Source organism: Haliotis asinina, chromosome 3 (genome assembly GCF_037392515.1).
Source record: "Haliotis asinina isolate JCU_RB_2024 chromosome 3, JCU_Hal_asi_v2, whole genome shotgun sequence".
Lineage (NCBI taxonomy): Eukaryota > Metazoa > Mollusca > Gastropoda > Lepetellida > Haliotidae > Haliotis > Haliotis asinina.
Window position 1 is genome coordinate 31,825,254 of NC_090282.1, and position 23,826 is coordinate 31,849,079.

Below are 23,826 nucleotides of genomic sequence, written 5' to 3' on the forward strand. Positions count from 1 at the left end.
ATACCTGATACTCATACAGCTCTGCTTAACCCAAGTTAAAACAACTTTATACATGTTTTATAACCATAATATATTTCATAATCAAGCTTCGTTACAAAATTGTGAAATGCAGCACAACCATTAGACATATAACATGTAAATGTTATTATTACAGAATTACACAAGAATTAATACAAAAATATACACATTTTGATATCATTGTTAGTGTAGTTGTTATCGGTAACTTATTGAGTGAGTGAGTGAGTGAGTGAGTTAAGTTTTGCGCAATATTCCAGCTATATGGCGGCGGTCTGTAAATAATCGAGCCTGGACCAGACACTCCTGTGATCAACCTGACAAACAAAACATCATCAAGTTTTTAAAGGACATTTAGAAGTGGAATACATAAGAAAAGCAAGATTTATTAATGCCAACTTCAACTTGAATAACACGACGTTTCTAACCTCATCCTCCCTACCACTCACCTGATGGAGGTACAAGCATATGCACCGAAGCGTCGAGTCATTCGCAATGAAGAAATTGTCATCCACAAATCTTGCTTTTCTTTAACATCATCACACACATTACTTGGTAATAACACTGTGGAAACCTACACGTCCCGAAACAAATACGTACCTGACAGACTGGTGAGTGGTACTGAAATACTCTCATAGTACTTGAACCTGTATTTCCTAATATTATGACAACGTCAATGAACACCCGATATTGGCCGACTGTTGTGTCAACAGACGGTGTTATCTGGTGTCCCTAAGACTTATAACGTGTTGACACAGCACCTGGCATTAAATGGGGGTCGACTCATGTGAATAAATATATTCAGCCATCCCACAAATGGGGTGACCTGGTCTCCAACGCACGTTCAATCTTTGTAGGGGGGAACAGCAATAGACGATGGTTATAGTGTTGTGGTGAGACCTTCTCGTGTTTGTTCTCATGTTTACATTGTGTACATTAGTTGTGTAATGAGAGTTTTGATTTTACGACCTTGCGTTCTATGACATGACTCTTCAGTGGATTTCTACATGTTATGAGACCATAACTGATTCTAATGTTTTCACCATTCATACACGATGCCAAGGGTTGAAACTAATTACTGAATGGTCACAAAGTGTCAGCTCCGAATATATTGTAAACAGTGCCAGCTTGAATGTCTGAACGTTTGTGAAAGATCAAAGTGGGTGTGTCCTTAAAAGGAGCCTCTGTCTAAAGCTAAATCAAACAATCCAGATCTTTGGCTGTTGGTTTTGACGGGAATACATCCAATGCCATATCATAAAAAATTGTTTTAAAAAGTGTCTTGGGACAATTAGAGAGTTTGAGCTCACTTAACGGAGTGATATAAAAGTTCAATACACGGGGAGAAAAGATCTGAAAATGCAAATTCGCCTTGTGTCAAGTGGAAATGGATGGCCGAGACAGTCATATTCATATGTATTATACACAACAGCGCAATGCTATGTAGGAACCGATATGTACAAACATGCTCCAAAATATTATGCTTCTAAAACAAAAGTCTTTGGAGTGAAATTAATAAATTTTCTAATAAGAAAATACATTCCCTATCCCAGCCTTACTTACAGAATTCCTTTGCGGTTGTCCAAAACCAGATGTGCCCCCTGTTTTCATACGGCATAATATGTATTTATATCTACATATGTCACAAACTGATTAATGGGAATGTTCTGTATTTAATTATGAATCATCTTTCAAAGAAAACGTACGCATGGAAATGGGATTTGAGCAAAACACAGCTGATCCCTGTATCAAATACATGACTCTTTCTCGTTTGGTTGTTTTCAAACCACACGAAACATGAGTATACACTTTCTTTGCCGCGCTCTATATACCTGAAATAATTCCGATCCGACGTTAAAAATTCCATCACAAATAAAAGGTATTTCAACAATATACGTTATGACCCGACAGGCGGTGTCCCCGATGAAGACATTCCTGGATCCGATGCATGATAATTCATCATGATGGGTTTGTCTCCCTTGAATGAAGGTAAATCATCACCCAAATACTAGTATTCCGTTTCTCCCTTTACTTGAATTACAAGGGCGGAGACTACGTCTTTGAATAATATCCCATCCTGAATTACGTCATTCGATCAATCCACAATCTCATTGAAAATGGACGTCCCGTTACTCCCAGCATTAAGCATGAAACAACCAACAAAGACTAAGTCTTATTAGGTCAGCTCTTCAAACCTCAAAAACCCAGTCATGGCATCACGTCATCTATACATTATCAGGTCGTCGTTATTCTCACTTTTTTATATACTAGTACTTTTACCCAACTTTACTTAAACAATAAACTGGCGTTACATAAATTTCACATAACACACACTGCTCGCATATTTCTAATCCTTCCTAACATTATTGTGAAATTAGCTGACATCAAAGAAAGGGACTGTCTCTGCTCATAGTGCTTCCACGAATACTAACAGCACTTCTAGTACTAATACAGCCTAACAATTACATGGTACACTATCGATGATTCCATGCAGTCACTCAGCTAAGATTCATGGACTTTTTTCGTTAAAAGCAAAAGATTTAATGAATTTTAAACTGTGTTTTCGCAATTTCCCTCAGACACTACTACCTCCAACATACTGACTTTATATATTCCTTTTGTGCAACTGAATATTATGTTTAGCACCATCTAGTTTACATGTACTAACCAGTTGTGTCAACCTTTTACCTGGGGAAGTATTTGCTTTGCTTCTTTACCCATCCAGATTTCTTCGAAATATGAAAATGCACGTATGCTTAAACCAGCTTCAGGGATATTTATATACCATTTATCACAACGACTATATATGCCATCTAACAGAAGAACATCATGTTCTGTGCGATTTGACCCTGTCTTGCATTATGTACAGTTCACACAAAGAGTTCGCTGGAAGACCACTCCCCTCTCCTCGTCTCCTACATCGGTGACACCAACCGCCGCCTGATGATACCCATGTGTTGGGGACCGAGAAAACCAAGTATCTGTCCGACTGTTTGATCGGCAGTCTTGAAGTTGATCGAAGCTTTGTGGCCAACAAAGCGGGAGGTTTTACAAATGCAAGGGTAGATACCCGCGTTAAAGAACATAAAGCTTCAACAGCCAAGGCAGACAGTAAATGAACTCTCTTGGACCACTAGCGAAAATGACTTAGCCATCACATGTTTATGTCCTCGGCACTCAACTAAACGCCTTCCCGAAAAGCCATGGAAATCTGCCGCCACTAACCTTTGGTCAGCGGAGTAAATGGTACATCATACCATCAGCTACCGATGACTTAATCAAGCGAAAGGCTTAATCAAACTAATATTCCATCCTCTGTTGACTTTTTAATCCTTCCTATATTTCGGCTATATGACTTGTGGTATTAGTTGTCTTGAGACTACTTTATTTCTATCGTGCCTCAACCACTTAGGTGCTACTGCAGTGCCTGTTATCAATTACGTGCTGTGTTTCATACTCGTCTGACGATTGTCAGAATATACTGCGCATATATCAGTATCATCACTTGATTGATAAAACACTTAGGGATCACTAACAGCAATGTCCATGTGTTACTGACAGCGTCACTTATCTACCCAGATGTGCAGTTTTCGTTTTAATATTCTGCTGTCCATCTTTAGTATTACCCTTTAGTACGGCTTACAATTGCCCGGGTTTTAGGCAGACCGATGACACCGGAGTACGTTTCTGGCGCGTTGCTTTGAAAAAAAGGACCACACAGTCAAGTAAAGATGTCTGGTAATTATTCTTAGTTGATACACATGCCTGATGACTGCACGTCGACGCAAATCCAAAACCGTATGTGGTTCTTCCTGTTCAGCTCATTGTGAGTGGCACTGTACACATAAAATATTCCTTACGATCGTTTATTTATAGGACACAATCAAAATACAACACTATGACAGTTCTGATAAGAGCACATCTCTGTGCGGAATAGAATTGTCCTAGGGTACATTTCCGTATGCAGAAACATACGTGGCTTACCCATCTTAATTGCCCATGCCGACCCCATCAGCTGATGAACTGAACCGACCCCATCATCAACATAGTGAAATCAAGTCAAGTAATGTATTTTGTTTGTCCCCACAATACTGCTGTACTACATTTGGGGTGGTGGGGTAGCATATGGTTAAAGTGTCTGCTTGTCAAGTGATTTGGTAGCCTAGTGGTTAAAACGCCCACTCATCGCACCGAAGACCCAGGTTCGATTCACCACATGGGTAGGATGTGTGAAGTCCATTTCTTGTCATCCTCCATATCTCCAGGGTGTACGTTCTGATGCATCTACGGCTCTGACTGATAATTTTATTACCTCGCTTTGCTTGCTCTGCATTCTCACAGTAGAACATCAGCTAAGCAACCAAGTTTGCTGATGTCAGCAAAGAAGATAGCAGTTTCAGCTGCGAAGGTTTGTTCGCAGTGCAGTTGAGATTTTGGGGGGAAATCATACAAGTCCAAAACTTTTACAAAATATGCAAGAACTCCTTCTACCCCTTTCAGAGTACCCCTGCATCATTTGTGTTGCCAAGTTTAATCAGTTAGATTATTTAAAAAGCGAAAGTGAGTTGTGATTGGTACTCTCAATTTCCCAGGGTAGACACCTGTTTGGATAAAAAGCCAGTCAAGGGAGGTAATAGATTACTGTGAATGCATCCAGCGTATACCTTGGAGATATCGAGGATGATTTCTGGTGTACCCTGTTGTATCAGGATGTAGGGCCGTAATTAGCCGTAATTACCACTAACGAGCCGTTGTGAGCGGAGCCATGTTTTATTGCCGTACCAGTCAAGACAACCACAGTTGTCGCCCCTTGGTGACATTGCAGACCGCTAATAATAGATACCACTACATCTCCCTTTGGGATGGAAATGATGCTCACTCATTAACTTAAACGAAAAACCAAACTTGGAAATGAGAAGGTAAATTATATAATTACCATTACCATTACAGTCCAAAGCAGAGATGATAAAACTTACTATTAACTTTAAACTATAACGTTCATTAACACTTTAAATTCAACACTGGATCAATAGTGTCCATCACTGGTACTGGTCATCAAATCTGACAGGTGGTTTGGATGGCCTGCCAGATCGTGTGTGGTACACACCAGTAGGCGCTGGAGCTGGTGCGCTGGTCTCTGGAGTGCTGGACATCTCAGACTTCACCACCTCCTGTTTAGGAAGGAAGTTCAAGTCTTTCCTGTTGCGACGGTACATTCCTGAGTCTGTCTGCACCGTGTAGGAACGAGGTGACAGTTTGTCGACTACAGTCCCTTTCTCACCTCTGTCCCTCATCCATGTCTCATCTCCCCTACACAGTGGTCGGAGGGGTAGTGCTGCATGGCGTCTGTTGAAGTGTAGTCTGCTATCTTCACGGCGGGATGATTCGTGGTCCATGACCTTCTTTTCATCAGGCGGGCTACACGTGAGTTTCTGTGGTAGGATGGGCAGCTTCGTCCGGAGACGTCTGGACATGAGTAACTCAGCAGGACTGTATCCACAACTTAAGGGTGTTGATCGATAGCTCAGGAGTGTAGCATACGGATCGTCTGCTGATTTCAAGAGAGTTTTGATCGTTCTCACTGCACGCTCTGCTTCCCCGTTTCCAGATGCATGACCTGGGCTGCTTGTGACGTGACAAAATCCATATTCGTTACTGAACTCTGCAAACTCCAATGAAGAATACTGAGGACCATTGTCCGATACAAGTATTTCAGGAACCCCATGTCGGGCAAACATACTTTTCAAATGATTGATCACCACTTTCGATGATGTGCTGTTGAGTTTCGCAATTTCGATGAAACGAGAGTAGTAGTCCACAACTAGCACATAAGGTTGTTTGTTGAGTTCAAACAAGTCTGAAGCAACCTTCATCCATGGGCGTTCTGGCATTTCTGATGGCAGCAGAGGTTCAGGGTGATTGTCAAACTTCTTAACGCATACATGACACTTAGAGACAAATTCACCGATTTGCTTGCTCAGGTTCGGCCACCATACACATTGCTTGGCTGTTTCTCGTGTCTTCGTGATGCCCTGATGTCCTTCATGGAGTGCTTCCAGAATTCCGGGGCGCATCGTTTCCGGTATGAGAATTCTCCCACCACAGAGAATTAGATCATTGCAGACAGTGATATCTGCCTTGTAAGGCCAATTGTGTGACACAATGCCCTTAAGTTGATGTCGCTCCGGCCAGCCCTCCATGCAGTATTGAAGAATCTGTCTACAGATGTCGTCTTCATGTTGGTGACGTCTTATGTCATCCAATTTCTTGTCTGAGGCGGGAAAACTGATTGCGTTCACGAAGGCCTCTACCTCCTCCACCAGGTCAGAACGTGATGAACCTCTCTCTGGAGCACGAGACAGTGTATCTGCAGTGTAGAGTTCACGACCTGGCACGTGGTTGATTGTGTATGCAAACCTCATCAACCTCATCCTAAAGCGTTGAACTCTTGGAGGCAAAGTATCAAGATCCTTCAGACCTAGAAGTGGAACTAGGGGTTTGTGGTCAGTCTCCAGTGTGAACTGAAGACCAATGAGGTAGTCCTGGAATCTCTCGCAAGCCCATGTGAGAGCCAGTGCTTCCTTTTCAATCTGCGCGTATCTAGTTTCTGTGTCAGAGAGAGAACGAGACGCATAGGCAACAGGTTTCCAGTCTCTAGAGTGGCGTTGACACAAGACTGCTCCTAGCCCGTATGATGAGGCATCAGCTGTTACTTTCGTTGGTAGGTTGGGGTTGAATATAGCGAGAACTGCCCTGCTGCTGACAGCTGATTTGATCTTTGAGAATGCCTCTCTTTGCTGCTCACCCCAGTACCAGGAGTTCTTCTTACTGAGGAGGTCCCTGAGTGGCTTGGTCAACTCTGCAAGGTTTGTGATAAACTTGCCCAACTGGTTAACCATTCCAAGGAACCGGCGTAAGTCTGGAACATTTTGAGGTTCTGGGAGGTTCTTTACAGCAGAAACTTTGTCCTCACTTGCTCTGATACCTTTCTCTCCCACTGTCTGTCCTAAGAATTGGACCTCTGACTGTCCGAAGTCACACTTGTCCTTATTCAAAGTAATCCCTGCCTTCTGTAGAGAGGAGAGTGTCTGTCTAACACGCTCATCATGCTCTGTGTCATTAATCCCGTAGATCAAAAAGTCATCCATGATGCCTGTAATTCCTTCATGACCTTCCAATGTCCGTGACACTTGTCTTTGGAAATACTCAGGCGCTGAAGTTATTCCAAATGGCAACCGTTTGTAACAGTATCGTCCAAATGGAGTCATAAAAGTTGTGAGATAAGAGGACTGTTCTGTCAATTTCACCTGGTGAAACCCTGAATTGGCATCAATCTTTGAGAATACTCTGGCATCCTTCAATTGTCCGAGAGTATGATCCACCGTAGGGAGGGTGTGTCTCTCTCTGAGTACTGACTCATTCAATCTTCTCAGATCAACACAGATCCTGACATCTCCATTGGCTTTAGGTACAACCACCATAGGTGCACACCATTCTGTTGGAGCATCAACCTTCGAAATAACTCCCAGTGACTCCAGTTTCTCAAGCTGTTCTTTAACCTTAGGCAGCAGAGGTATGGGTACCCGTCTCGGTGTAGTGACAGCATACGGTTGAGCATCAGTCTTCAACTTGATGTCATATTCACCATCCATTTCACCTAGACCCACAAACAGACCTGGGAACTCTGAAACCATATCCTCCTTTGTGACTGCTGAACAGAGCTGGAGTAATCCGAGGTCCTCACTGGCATCACAGCTCAGAAGTGAGTGACTACTTTCTGTCAAAACATAAAATGTTTCTTTCACAGTTCTCTCTTTCCATTTCACAGTAGCATGGAAGCACCCGACTACTTTCAGCTGGTTCTGAATTCCTCTCAGAATTCGTTTGGGACTCTGAAGTTGTCTACCTGGGAACACTTTGTCGAAAATGTCCTGAGATATTAAGCTAACATCTGCCCCTGTATCAGCTTTGAGAGTGATAGTTTTGCCATCAACTTGCAAGTTGAAGTAACGACGACTTCTCTGTTTTGGAGTATCACTGCTGATAGAGCCAAGAAATACTGTTTCTTGTGAATCGTCTTGCCCACAGTCATAGTCATCCTCATATCCATCCTCATCTATAGCTCGCACATATCCTTTCTGAGACTGGCATACACTTGCGTAGTGTCCTCGTTTCTTGCAACTGTTGCACGAAACATGTCTAGCTGGACAAAACTTCCTGTCATGTTTTTCCTTACCACAATATGGACAATTTTCCCTTTGAAGTTTTTGATTTTGTGCTTGAGGTTTACTTCTACTCGGCAATTTTGGTTTGGTATGACTTTGTTTTCTAGCAGATGGTGTTTTTCTCTTGACATATCCAACACTTGCAGCTTTATCATCCTGGAGGCTTTTTACTTGACTTTCTGTAGCTTCAGCTGTTCTACATATGTTTAATGCCATTTCAAGAGTGAGATTTTGCTCTCTCAATAGTCTTGATCTAGTTTCTTCACTCTGAATTCCAATTACAATTCTATCCCTAACTAGTGAGTCTCTCAGATCTCCAAATTCACAGCTGGCACTTTTATTTCGAATGTCAGTATAGAAAGAGTCAAACTTTTCTCCACTTTGTTGATTTCTGGTTCCAAATACTTACCTTTCAAATGTCACATTCTTTCTAGGATTACAATATTGTTCAAATTTTTCCATCAATACCTCACATTTTCCCCTATCATCTTCGTTTGCAAACTCAAACGTGTTATAAACCTGTCTAGCGTCCTTGCCGATCTCATGCAGAAATGTAGAAGCAATAACGTTTGCATCTTTGTTTTCGAGTCCGCTTGCAATTTTGTAAAGTTCAGATTCCTGTTTCCATATCTTGAAATTCTCTGAAATATTGCCAATTAATTCCAGTGGAGGCGGTGGCTTCAAGTTATTCATGATGAACACTGAACATTCGCCGATACGAGTTTATCACTATAGGACCGTGCGTCAGGACGATTTTTCTTCAACGGCGAGAACGTGTGTGCAGAGAGCGCGGCAACTTATAATCTGTGCAAGAGGACGATAGTCAGCACGATTTCACGCTACACACAGTTACAGCTTTGTCAATGAGTGACGACCGATCAAAAAGTTCAAAATTTGAGTTTGATTGAGAGTCCATAAGTTGTCTCACCAGATCCCAGTTCTGACACCATGTTGTATCAGGATGTAGGGCCGTAATTAGCCGTAATTACCACTAACGAGCCGTTGTGAGCGGAGCCATGTTTTATTGCCGTACCAGTCAAGACAACCACAGTTGTCGCCCCTTGGTGACATTGCAGACCGCTAATAATAGATACCACTACATACCCCACCATGATATTGCTGGAATATTGCTAAATGTGTCATAAAACCATTCTCACTCACTCAGTTGTTCTACACTGAACATGCTAAATGTGAAATCCCAACCTGATAAATAAAACCAAATGGCCTTTATAGTGCCCAGTATTTGAATGTGTGCTTACTTTGGAAATTCAGCTTAGAACTTCATTGTCATAAATAAATTTAAATTTTGTAAAACAATATGTTTTCAGGTGCCCTTTTTGATCTGGATAGGTTAGAGGCCAGTGCAAGGGAAGCTGAGAGAAGTCAGAAAGAGGTTGAACTGGCAGACAGGAAGTCACGTCATCTACAACAGAAGATACTCAATTTACAAGCTCGGCGGAATGAACTCCGCACACAGTTGCCCCAGGTTACATCTCAGGTGAAGAATGTAGTGTGATATAGCAGTGTCAACTAATTATATCTCCAATTAATTAATCCAGCACCAAAAACATCTTAAAAAGCAGATAAGGATTTCATCATCAGTGTTGAATAAGATCGTAACATTTACAATGCAAGCACTGACTATTTATTGTTGCTTGATGTTATCCAGATGTCTGATGTCGTGTGCACACCAATTTGTGGTGTTGTGACAGTTGTTGTTATGGTTGTTATTGCAGCCTCCTGACCTGGAAGCTGCCACTAAAGAGGGTAAGAAACTGATGAATGCCCTGAAGAAACTCCGGCAGCTGCAAGAAATCCAGAAACTATACAGGCTGACAGGTGAGCCCAGGCCTTTGCCCAGCAACATATCCAGCAACTTTATAGCCAGCAATATGCCCTGCAACTTCACATCTGGCAATATGCCCAGCAGCATGTCCAGTAATGCGTCCAGCAACTTTATAGCCAGCAACATGCCCTGCAACTTCACATCTGGCAATATGCCCTGCAACATGTCCAGTAATATGTCCAGCAACTTTATAGCCAGCAACATGCCCTGCAACTTCACATCTGGCAATATGCCCTGCAACATGTCCAGTAATATGTCCAGCAACTTTATAGCCAGCAACATGCCCTGCAACTTCACATCTGGCAATATGCCCTGCAACATGTCCAGTAATATGTCCAGCAACTTTATAGCCAGCAACATGCCCTGCAACTTCACATCTGGCAATATGCCCTGCAACATGTCCAGTAATATGTCCAGCAACTTTATAGCCAGCAACATGCCCTGCAACTTCACATCTGGCAATATGCCCTGCAACATGTCCAGTAATATGTCCAGCAACTTTATAGCCAGCAACATGCCCTGCAACTTCACATCTGGCAATATGCCCTGCAACATGTCCAGTAATATGTCCAGCAACTTTATAGCCAGCAACATGCCCTGCAACTTCACATCTGGCAATATGCCCTGCAACATGTCCAGTAATATGTCCAGCAACTTTATAGCCAGCAATATGCCCTGCAACTTCACATCTGGCAATATGCCCAGCAACATGTCCAGTAATGTGTCCAACAACTTTATAGCCAGCAACATGCCCTGCAACTTCACATCTGGCAATATGCCCAGCAACATGTCCAGTAATGTGTCCAACAACTTTATAGCCAGCAACATGCCCTGCAACTTCACATCTGGCAATATGCCCTGCAACATGTCCAGTAATGTGTCCAGCAACTTTATAGCCAGCAATATGCTCTGCAACATGCCCAGTAATATTTTCAGCCCCATATCCAGCAATATGGCTAGCAACGTCATAGCCAGCAACATATCTATTAAAATGGCCAACGTCATATCCAGCAATGTGGCCTGCAGCATGTCCAGCAATATGCCCTGCAACTTCATATCTGGCAATATGCCCTGCAACATATCCAGCAATATGTCCAGCCACGGGGCTGGATGAACAGGAATGTACCACCAGTGCACTGGTGATTGATTTCCTTATGAAAGTTTTTCTAGCCCAAAGCATGAAGACCGCAGCAACTGTTTATATATGAAATGATTTGTTCGCAAAGTTTGATGATTGTTACACTGATCAAACTCATATTTGTGAACATATCAGTTTACGTGCTCATGCAGATATACTTTGATTTGTGAATCCCTTCGTGAGCTGCCATCAACTGGTTAACATAGTGGTGTAGTTGATAGAGTTGAAGAATGCTGGTACAAATACCTGACTGCAATGTTAAGTTATGATACTTGTTGTTACCCTGCCTATGTATTAAACCTGTACTGCTGCATCATATTTTGGCTACCTAGCACCATACATCAGAAGAAGCAGAGACTCCAACATGCATGCACATCACTATATGCTTGAAATAATTTAAGCATGGCACTAAACCCCATTTCACATTTCTTCATCCATATGAAGTAGATTAACAATTGTGCTATCAAACCTTTTTGTATGAGTTACATGTGGTCACATTGATCAGCAGATTACAGTGAATATTTGGTCTACAGGTGTTTCAGTTCAGGAAAAGACTGAGAACAAGCTTATGTTACGATTCGACACCAGTTACAACCATGAATATGTTGATGAGCACTACATAGAGCTTACCCGCAGCAAGAAACAAGATGGTTACCAAGTGTCCCACCACACACTACCAGCTTTCATACCCATGTCCCAGCTGGAGGTGCATCTGGAGACAGAGCTCAAGGTCTTTGTGGACAGAATCAGGGAGTATCTACAGGCTTTTGTTATCCGTCGTGGTCAAGTCAAGATGTTGGAGGTGAGTTCAGAAGTCTGTTTGTGTTTATGAAAAGTCATACATTTTGTTTACTTTTTTGAAACATTGAGCATGTCTTTACATAAAAGGTAATGAAAATATGTAGGTGGATACACTAGGGCAGAAATGGTATTCTGCAGTATATTCACTTTGAAAGTACATTATGTTCTATTATCATACTGAAAATATCATCTTACTCACACACATTATTTTCCAAAAGTCATCACAAAAGTTTCATGTAATTTAATTCTAGATAGCATCTTCATATAGCACCATTTCTGACATTCCTGTTCTGCTAAATTGTCAACAACTCATGCTATTTTGATTGGACGAAGGAGATTGTGTACAGATATGTTCGTTTGGGTCCCATTTCCAGGAGGATTTCTTCTTGGAACTTAAACCAAACCGACAGTGCCTTTCCACAAGAACCTTTATCCTATTGAATTTTATTGTTATAATGTTAATGAACCAATCTGAGAGCTGTGTACCATGATACAAACCAACCCATGGCATGGCGTACCATTGCACCCCTTGGATACACAGACATGCTGTCAGTGTTGATTTGTGAGCCATTCATTACTGTGGTGTTTCAAAGCATATATAAGGCTGCATAAGAAAAATGAAATGTTTCTCAGACACATTTTTTTGAAAAGTGATGAGGGTTGTAGGACTTTTTTTTTATAAAAAAAATTATGGAAACAAAGTGACGAGGGAGGAATGCATTTTTATTTTTTTCTCTGTGAAATACAGCTTGGAAAGTTTAGCACGTGCTAATGAGTTATAGATTCAGTCACACTTGTTCTTACAGACACTCATTCTTATAGTGAAGAAATGGATGATCGGGATGCAGCAAAGTAAAAATATATTTGTTTTAAATGGCAATAAAAAATTGTTATGCTTCCAAATAAAAGTGATGCACCAATGCCTGAGAACCATTTCACCTTTATTCATTTAGCCTAAAATAATTAATTTTCATGTAAAAAGACTCTGTCATTTACTTGAAATATGTATGAGGCATTGTGTATATAACTTAATGTTGTTGTTTATTGTGGGAAGAAATGTTATCTGCGGTTTACCAGTTACATAATGTAATAACAAAACCTTCATTTTGTTTTCAGTCTAAACTGGCTGAAATTCTAAGAAGTGAGATTGAGACCAGTTTGCCAGTGGACTATGTCAGCATTTCTCTGCAGTCATCTGACGATGTACCCATCAAGATAACACTGTGCTACACAGACCTTCGGTCTGTACACCCAACTAAAGCAGAGGTCAGCATTATAGAGACTCCAGGTAGGTTACCGTTACTGTTATGGTGAGGGTTTCTTGAAATGACCTTGACCTCTTGACCATGCAGGTCAGTGAAAATGTATGATCATTGTTATACGACTCCAAGTAAGTTTCTTGTATGTCAGCATTATAGAGAGTCCAGGTACTTTACTGTTATGGTGAGGGTTTGTTGATATGACCTTGACCTTTTGACCTCTGAGTTTGTGAACTTGTATGGTCAGCCTTTAATAGACTCCAAGTAGGTTTTGGGTATGTTTAGGGTTTGTTGATGCGACCTTGACCTATGATGATGATCAGCCTTATTAGGCTTCAGGAAGGGCTTTCATCAAGGGGCATTGAGGTTTCCTACCTGCTCAAGAAGATGAAACAAAGGTGAGCCAAGCAGTGATTCTGTGAGCATAGGATGTACGGATGTTGTGTATAAATCAACCTTGTGTTTGTAGAGAGATGAAACAGAGACAGTCTTGATGGGACTGTGTTTAAAGTGTATCTGATTGTTACTCTTTGTGGATTTGAACTTCAGTTATTCTACCAAGATACGACTTAACTTCCAGTACTGATGACTTCAGGTATGCTTATGCATGTTTTTAAGGTTAGTATATATGACACTAAACCAAGGTCTGTCTTGCTGAATAAGATATTCGTCACTCTCACTAAGGTCTCAGCGTAACCGTAAGGTCTTTGTGGTGATAACCATTGATCTTGACATGCTTTGAGACAAGACAATGATTTTTTGTTTGTATATCATGTATATGGCAATAGTTTTGAGGATATCAGCTAAGCTACTGCTGCACCACTACACTCTAAAAAGTCATGATCTCATGCTGTAAATCTGAATTTACTGATTTAATTACAAGTGGGTTCTGAATGTAGGAAAAATACAATAGCAGCACCCAGTGTTCAAAATAATCACCAGCTCAGAGTTCCAATGCCTGCTGTTACTAAATCGGGCCAGCAAATTCAAATATCTGCAGGCCCTTTTGGCCTATAGTCATTTTTCACAACTGTAATGCGGGGATGGACATAGTTGACGCCTCGTGTGTCCGTCTGTCTGTTCTTCCATAATCATTTTGTTTCCAGAGCATAACTCAAAAACCGTTCAATATTTTTAGACCAAAATTGATAGATGTAATAAGCTGGGCCTATGGTTTTGAATTTTGCTATTTACAGATTTTTGGCAGATTTTTGTAGATATATCAGTCAGACCTCAAAGTGGTGCCTTTTGCTATTTACAGGTTTTTTTTATTTAATATTTTCTCGGTTTTCATAGAAATGTTTTGGACTTAGGCTAAAATGGAGGTATAGGCTTCGTTTCTGGAGCATAATTCAAAAACCGTTCAATATTTTTCTGTAAAACTTGGTAGATATACCAGTCATAACCTAAAGTGGTGCCTTTTGCTATTTACTGTGATTGATGATTTTCTCAGTTTCCATGGAAATGTTTTGGACATAGTCTCAAACATGAGAGGTGTGTTTCGTTTCCAGAGCTCTGCTCAAAAACTTCCCAATATATGTCAGCAAAACTTGGTAGATATGTGTGGCATACCTTACAGTGGTGCCTTTTGCTATTTACAGGTTTTCGTGATTTATCATTTTCTGGGTTTCCATGGAAACGATTCAGACTTAGTCTCAGATTGGAGGGATGGGCTTCGTTCCAGAGCAGAACTAAAACACCTCTTAATATCTTTCTGCAAAACTTGGCGGATATGTGACTGAGACCCTAAAGTGGTGCCTTTTGCTATTTACACATTTTTGTGATTTATCATTTTCCCATTTTCCATGGAAGTTATTCGGACCTAGTCTCAAAAGGGATCAATGAGCTTCATTCATGGAGCACAACTCAAAAACTCCTTAATATATTTCAGCAAAACTTGCCAGATATGTAAGGCAAACCTTAACATGGTGCATTTTGCTATTTGCAGATTTTTGTGATTTATCAGTTTCCCATTTTCCATGGCTATGATTCTGACTTTGTCTCACCATGGAGGGATGGGCTTCGTTTCCAGAGCACAACTTAAAAACCATTTCATATCTTCCAACAGATCTTGACAGATATATGAGACAGATCTTGAAGTGGTGCCTTTTGCTGTTTACAGATACATGGCATTTATATTTTTCATGATTTCCATCCAAATGATTCAAGCTTAGTCTAAAAAAACATTAAGTAACTGTCGGATGATTTGTCCTTTCAAATAAGTTGGGGTTGGGGGATATGTCATCTTCTGATGATTCTTGTTTCACTTCGTGGTATTTCACCACTTTGCACACAGGAATGTCAACACAGGTCTTTAACAAATTAAATGTCTCTCTGCACCATAGGTTTGGCTAACTGATTTTGTAGAAACAGTGTGAAACTTCATCCAGTGTAGACTATGTTTTTTTATTGGTTTAAGTTGAACAAGATGGGCCTGCAGATTTCATTCAGGGCCTGTCGACTGCAGGTGGCAGCACCCATTCCAATTAAAAGAAACTGTCATAAAAAAAGGCTTACATATCTGGTAGCTTTTCAACGGTGAAGAAAACCTGGTTTAAACTTTTTTAATTCAACATTACTTATATGTATCATTTTGATAAGAAAGATTGCCAGGAGGTAGTTTTTATATATATTTTTTTTTAACTTTTATTTATATTGTCAAAATGTTTACGTAGAAAGCCAATAGCTTATGCAATCCAACATCTCCAAACTTATTGTACTTGCAGACTGAGCGCTTGAAATTAAGATGAATAGGGACATGGACAACGTCAATAACAAACTGTCTGAGTATGTTTCCACTGCTAGAAGTTTAGTGTTTGTTGTTTCCATGGTTACTGAAGGAGATTTCTGATAATACAGACTGTGCTTGGGTCTTATGATGCCATAAACGATGTTTTCAGCTAGCTATTATGATGCACTATAAAACACTTCACATCAATATCAGTGGTGTGTATTCTGGACTGGCAAGAGGTGTTGTAAATCATTTAAGTTCTTTTATGGACTCTTAGAAGTTTGTGTTAACCCTACACTTGCTGGATTGATGAACTGCTTCAAATGAAAAAAAATACTGTCATATTTGGCTATTTTGTCAATTAGTTTAAAAGGGAAATAATGTTTATAGATGTATTTCTTTTGAGAAGTTTGGCGAAACAAGACAAACAATGGTGAAACTTATTATCTAACAATGGTAAAAGTGGTTATTATCTAACAATGATGAAAACTAGTTATTATGTAACTATAGTGAAGCTAGTTATTTTCTAACATTGGTGAAAAAAGTTATCATCAAACAATGGTGAAAAAAGTTATTATCTAACAGTGGTCAAACTAGTTATTATCTGACAGTGGTGAAACTAGATATTATCAAACAACGGTGAAACAGTTATTTTCTAATCACCAACCCATCACAGACATTGCATTTCTTTATTCTTCTCAGTTTCACAACCACATACACAAGACAGTCTACAATCTATGGTTCCCATGTACAATTTCAAACATGAAATATGGCCAAGCAGCCTCACTTTGGGAACAGTTTAGCAGACAACACTTTCCAGACAGTTTGAAAAGATATAACTCAATACCATCTGATCTCAAGATACAGTGGCCACCAGTCAATCAGATGACTTGATGAACAGATTGTGGTTTAGTTAACACTGACATTTCTGACCAGTAGCTTTATCAATATTCTTTGGTATTCAAGAGGATCAATATTTCCAGGACTGCAGCTTAACATGAACAATTTCCTTGCCATAACAGTGACAAAAATTTGGAACGTCACGAAAAACCAAAATTACACTATTATGCACTTCAATTTCAGTAAATAAATTTCCCTAAAAATATAACTTTATATGATATGCTAGTGATTATGCCATCAATGCTGTTTGGACACTTTTGTTTCATGTTTTACAGTGAAGTGTCCATTACTTTTAGATTATGATGATGACATAGAGTATATGGAGTCATGACTTTCAAGGGTTAATATCTGGAGATAGCTCACAGTCAAACAGGACATATGCATCTTTAGTAGTAGTGGTGAGATTCAATAATGACACACAGTTTGTTCCATAGATGGAACTTGTTGCTTGCTCTGTGTTTTCACTTATGCAGCTTTGGGGCGTGTAGGATATCATAAACAGATAAAGCATTAATGCAGCCTTTCCAAGGACTGTTAAATGGCCAAGGAGACTTTTACGATTTTTCTAGGCTACCATAACAGGAGTGTACTATGGGCAGAGAACAGTTGATCAGGCAGGACAGCTGTGACATTTTGACTTCAGGAGTGTGATAATGCTTCAGTATCAAGTGCTTTCAGGCGTGTTGGAATAGTTTTTAGTCTGATTCAGTGCGATCATGATGGTTCTTCTGGAGATTTTGGAGGACCCTGGATCAAGGGGGACTAAAGGACATGCAGGCCGATTTGGTCTGAATGACCCAGTGGCATTGAATGTTGACGGTATGGAATACAGTGCCGGGGTGGTTGGCTATCTCTTTCTTGTGCCATGTATCTGTATTTTTGGCATAATTGGTAACATTGTGAATATTCTCATCCTTCACAAGGGACCATTCTCTGGAGCTGCTTACGTGTACCTGAAAGGATTGGCTTTCTTCGACATGCTGAGTCTGATATTCATTTTGCCAATTTGTGTGATTCGTTGCCCTGTGTGCTCTTTAGCAGAGCACTCCTGGAGTGTTTATGAAGCATATATCTATATTCCTATTGGTGACATTTTTATCAAGGCAAGTGTGGTCACAACAGTTGTCTTCACCATTGAGCGCTGTCTCATGATTTGCTTCAACAATCATTTCCATTTCGAGGTCAAAAAAGCAAAGTCAGCCATAATAACAGTTTCTATCATTGGGTTCCTTTGTGCTGTGGAAAATATTCCAACCTTCTGGATGTATCATATCAACATTAATGGATCCATTGTCCAGACAGATTTCGCAAGCTCGACATTTTTCATTTTTTATGGCTGGCTTGATGCTGTACTCTTCCAGTTTATTCCAATGATTGTGTTGTTCTTATTCAATATTATTCTGATAGTCTACCTCAGGAAACATCGTCACATTCAGCAGCATCTTCAAACCCCAACCCAGATAGCTCAGCAAAAGTTTAACCTCGAACAGACACGTATGATCTTCTTGCTTATAGGTATAATTGTGTTGTTTTTGATAACCATGGTTCCAAGTTCTGTAATGCAACTAATTGGCTACAGTATCCAGTTTGGTTCGGATGTCTACACCAAGTTTCAGGTCACAACAACTGTTCTCATAGCCTTAAACTTCTCGTGTAATTTCCTTCTATATTGTGCCATCAACAAAAGATTTTGGATGACGTTCAAGAGGATTTGCTGTTGTTGCTGCCAGAATCGAGTTCATCCTGTGATGGATGCCATTATTGCTGAGCAAGCTGTTGTGACCAGAATGAGATTTTCCCATCCCAGGAATCACACAGAGTTTACGCAGGGCTCCAGTGCTTTAACTACAGGGATGACTCTCACAACTGATTCTGCCAGATTCAGGCTGAATCCAGAACGTGTAGACACTGTGTCTGAATGTGAGAAAGAATACAGTGATGCTGGTAGAGAGGAGTGCCTGCAGAAGCCAGGTCCAGAGACTGCTTTGTCAGATCCAGGAACTTCTACAGCTGAAGCAGAACAAACCTCTTCAAAGCCTCTTGAATAATCATCAAAATGTTTCCGAATATACATTAAGACCCAAACAACATACTTTCTAAAGTAATAAGTGGAAAGTGTCAAAAGTGGTTAGTGGAAAGTGTCAAAATCTTTTTTCTTTAGGATGTTTTGTGGGTCAAATATAAGATCACACCTTAAAGTGAGATGAACAATCTTGCCATATACCACCATCTATCCGCTTCAGCTATTAACGTGCCTTTCATCATACACAACAGAGTGATAATAATTCAATATAAACTTTGTGGCTGCTGCTTCATGTAACTTCAACTCAAATATGGCACATGTGGCATCTTCTCAAGAATAGACAGTTGGAATGTGAATGCTGATATGAACAGATAACGCCTAGGACAGCATTGAAGGTAAAGCCAAAATTTGTAGAGGACAGTACAGAGGCTATATGTATAGGAGAGAACACGCCTCCGAGATTTTGGTAGACAGTGTAGAACCGGAGGGGTAGGTATTTCCCGATCCTAATGGTTTTTCATTGTCTACCAAAACCGAGGAGAAGTGTTTTCTCTAACATATATACCATCAGTGATGGGTAATTACATTGTAGATGATCATTTAATGAAGGTACATAACACTGACTGAAGCGCAAGTAAAATCAATTTAATGACAGTAACTATAAGAAGATAATTCAACCCCACTTCCTTCGTCAGCCTGGTGGCCGTGTGCTATTGTCTGCTTACAAATCTGAAACCTGCACTTCCAGCCTTGCTAGGGAATACCTATGCACTTTGAACATAATTTAGAATGATATTTTTCAGTTGATTTCAAACACTCATATATCTGTCGAATATTGATGTTAATATAGAGTTAAAGATAATTACAAAAAGTAAAACCTGGGAAGAGGTCTTACTAAGGAAAAGTAAAACCAGGGAAGAGATCTTGCTAAGGAAAAGTAAAACCTGGGAAGAGGTCTTACTTACAAAACAAAAACCTCAAATGCGGTGATTCTGGGAAAACAAGGGATGACCTAATATATAGTGAGATGCAGACTGCAGGTGTATATTCTGGGGCAAAGGTGTGACCAACCCTGGCAGTTACAGATGATCACCAGGTATGGACAGTACATTTTCTTGGACAGTACATGTGGAGTATGGTAGTAAATATCAGGTATTCCTGATTTGTTGTCGGGATGACTTTGGATGTGAACAGCATATACAACCAAGCCTTGTATGTGCCAGTATTCCCAGGTTTGAAAACTTGGAGGAAACATGCATCAACTAGTCCTTCCATCTGTCATCTATGCTATTTAATTTGGGGATTTGAAAATTTTAGGTTTTAGGTGTGTTTTTCTTTATATTTAATTTTTGTTCACTGTGATAAAAACAGGTTGGACTTGCACTGAAAATTAATGCCTGTTAACTGATATCTGTAACGATAGTGCAACCATATGAGGTACATGACATGGTATTCATAAGTCCGTTGTGGTATATTTCTACATCAGTAAGTAACAATAAAATCAATTTATGTATTTTGAATTTAGTTTGATTCATTAGAATTTATGGTTTTTGAATATTTCATGACAATCATTTACTTACTTGTCAGTGTAATCTGTCATTGACAGACATTTGCAATGAAGCAATAAAACTGTCGTCAGAGGATTGAGTGTGAAGGTACTTGTACATGTAGCACTTCCCTCAACAGCTCCACCTCAAGGTCTATGTGCTCAGATAAGGGTTCCAGCGAGACGTTAATGCTACACAAACTCACTCAAACAGGTGATTCATGTTTAACAGAATCCACAATATCCGTGCTGTGGTCAAACCTGGATTAAACATCTCATTCTCAATGTTCAGCAAGGTACTTCAAGAAAATAAGGTCATGGTATATCTATCTGGCAGTGGTCTAAAGTATTTTTGGAAATAGTAAAAAAAGTGTTTGGGTTTTTTTGCATTAATATCTACAGTTTATGTAGGTTTTATATGAAACTGTGGAAATATATTTGCCCTATCTACAATCTCAGATTTTAGGGAGATAGGAAACGTAGAAAAGTTACTTTACTGAGATCAGTGCAGAAATGAGCATAGTGACTTATGTGGAACAGACTATGGCTTTATGCAAATTAGTGTGTGATGTTATTGTTTTACAAAGGACACTTTAAAATGCCCATTTTTGAAATTAATCTTAGCTTCATTATAATGATAGCTCACGTAAAAGAAAAGCACTTTAATACTGTAACTATTAAGGATGTAGCTACCATGGAGTCTCACTATCACTATAAACAGAAACAGATACAGGTAGGAGTGGGGTTATCTCAAAAGCAAAACCAGCGAGGTGTCGCAGATGGTGGTTGGGTTGGGCTAGGGGATGGGGATATCAACCGAGATCTATAAGACAATCCTTTCGGGGAATTAAACTGTGAAAAAAAACAACATGTCATGTCAATTTACAAATAATATCTTGTTCTATCAATCTTCGAGTGGTCATGCCAGCTATATATTTGGAGACTTTGATACAATGACTGATTTAAGCTTTTCCATGGGTACTGAATCGGGTGGTGAGGAAGCCTAGAGGTTAAAAAGTTCACTCGTCATGAGAACACCCAGGTTTGACTCCCCACATAGGCACATTCTGTGAAGCCCATTTCTGGTGTCCCAGGTGTGATATTATTAGGGGTGAAACCATATACTATGTTATTAGGCCTTTGGTTCGGTGTACCATAATGGAATAAAATAAATTGGTATTTTCAGTTTTTGTATTGTCATTTTGAAAACCCTTTTATACCTTTTCTAAAATGTCTAGAAATCGAATCATGTAGTCCAAGTTTATGCATTCCTGGACAATGCCATTTTTCCCAGAAGTAAGCTCGGAATTGCATTGAATGTTATCTTAATCAGCAGCAACAATTCATTCATACTAAAATAACAAAACAAACATCATATTACACCTCAGTATGTTTCAACATGAATGTGACGACTTGACCTGAAATTAAGTGTTATTTACAGATGTGATCATTCAGCAAAACTGTCATTAACATGAGTGATCTCGTGTAAGATCTGGAACACATGCTATTACGAACAATGCATATGATTGCACGAATGATCACTTGCCATTTGCTATCCAGTTCTTATGTGTTGTGTTAATTTATTTAATTTATTTAATATAATTTATATTATGACAGTTTTGTTCATTCAAAATAGCAAAGATTATGGTTAAGTTTTTCCATGTTATTAAACAATGTAAGGTTTAGTTTGGCTCTTGTCAGTTTTCTGCATTATGATAATATGTCATATACTGAACCGAAACAGACGGAACAAAAGGCATTGTACCGCAATGCATACCATGCTGTAGTGAAAGTGTACAGTTTCATCCCTAGATATTACTGGAATATCATTAAAAGCAGAGTAAAAGCCAACTCACTCACTCACTAGGACAGAATCCAGGATAACACACTTCTAATCCTGAGTAGTCAGATAACATTCAATTTCCTTTCATGATCTTTGTTGCCAGATTCAACAGACATTCTACCTGATGAGAGCATGCTGACACAGTGGGAGGGGCTACTGAAGACCACACCCCTTATTACAGCCCTCCAACAAATCACTGGCATTGTCATGGAAACAACTGAAGTAGACCCAGGGTCAGAATGTTCACAGTGACAGAACTATCATCCTGTGTTGAGTTTGAGGACAGTTCTGTGAGCCAGGAAAACAACAACCCTTAAGGACAAACAGAAAATATAGAGCAAGGAGCAGTTCATAATTTATGGGTGTGAAGCCCATTTCTGCTCTCCACCACCATGACATCGCTGGAATAATGCTAAATACAGCATCAAACCATACTCTCTCAGATGGCTATCAGCACTCCTAGACCAACTGATGAGTCCATATGCTGCAACCCATGAGGGGTGGTGGGGTAGGTAGCTTATGGGTTAAGTGTTCACTCATCAGCCAATAACCAGGGTTCAATTCCCCACATGGGTATGATGTGCAAAGCCATTTCTGGTGTTCCTGCAGTGCAGTTACTGGAATATTGCTAAACTAAACTCTGTATCATTCATAATTTATGGCTAGGGGGATGATGATGATTTTTAGGGGGGCACCCATTTTGTTGTGGGGGTGTGGTGGTGAATAATTTTGTACACATGTACTAGGAGGAGTGAACATTTTTGTACATGTAAAATATTTAAGGGGATGCATGTGTTGAGGTGGGGAAAGGGTGTCATTGATTTTGTACAACATGGGGAGGTCTCATTTTGTACATCATGGGGAGGTCTCACTTTGTACATAAATTTTAGCTGGGTCTTCACATTGTACATGCTTCTCCATACAAATGATCATCATCCCACTAGCCAGAAATCATGAACTGCCCCTAGGTCACTGATACAAGGATCTCGATGTCACACACAGTCATCTCTTGCACCATATGATGATAACACACTGTTGTCACACTGTTGTACATGGCACGTTAGCTATATTGTAGACTGGCTTTGCTGGAGAGATTGTGATGGAATGACAAGTGAAACCATCAACATCCTGAAGGTATAGTCAAACACTGACACACATTTACGTGCAAATTTTGAAGAATAAACTTGGTCCTGCATATTTTTAATTTTGTCAACAATTTACCTGAGGTATTTTTTTGTTTGTTTGAGCAGTCACTACACAATGGTGTTTTGCAGACATGACCAGTTATATAGGACTAAGGGAATTTCTCGTGCACATTTAGCAAATAATAAACAGATATCTGTTTAACATTTTACAGTTGTCATTGTTTAGTTTTACCTCAGTATTACTTTGCAAAATGAGTTTCACGAGAAGGGGCTATGTTATGTGAATGAATCTCTCTTAAAATCACTCTGTGCAAATGTGTGTCTTGAACATGATCAATAAAATGTGTATGTGTA

General features: G+C 39.8%; 2 protein-coding genes across 4 annotated transcripts; both read left to right on the forward strand.

The window, feature by feature from the left end:
• The first annotated feature begins 3,633 nt into the window (after nucleotides 1-3,633).
• On the forward strand, nucleotides 3,634-23,826 carry LOC137276732 (centromere protein O-like). 3 transcript variants are annotated; one of them, XM_067808369.1, is made up of 7 exons: nucleotides 3,634-3,753; nucleotides 9,569-9,738; nucleotides 9,977-10,079; nucleotides 11,758-12,026; nucleotides 13,142-13,313; nucleotides 13,617-13,682; nucleotides 22,431-23,826. In XM_067808369.1, exons 1-6 carry the CDS (start codon nucleotides 3,747-3,749, stop codon nucleotides 13,673-13,675), a joined length of 780 nt encoding a protein of 259 aa, XP_067664470.1. In that variant the 5' UTR covers nucleotides 3,634-3,746; the 3' UTR covers nucleotides 13,676-13,682; nucleotides 22,431-23,826. The 3 variants fall into 3 exon arrangements, with proteins under 3 accessions (XP_067664470.1, XP_067664469.1, XP_067664468.1); XM_067808368.1 differs by lacking the exon at nucleotides 13,617-13,682 and having other exon boundaries at nucleotides 3,635-3,753; XM_067808367.1 differs by lacking the exons at nucleotides 3,634-3,753; nucleotides 13,617-13,682 and adding an exon at nucleotides 3,780-3,841.
• On the forward strand, nucleotides 17,635-18,963 carry LOC137277217 (probable G-protein coupled receptor B0563.6). Its single transcript, XM_067808888.1, has one exon. The coding sequence runs from the start codon at nucleotides 17,635-17,637 to the stop codon at nucleotides 18,961-18,963; it is 1,329 nt and encodes a 442-aa protein (XP_067664989.1).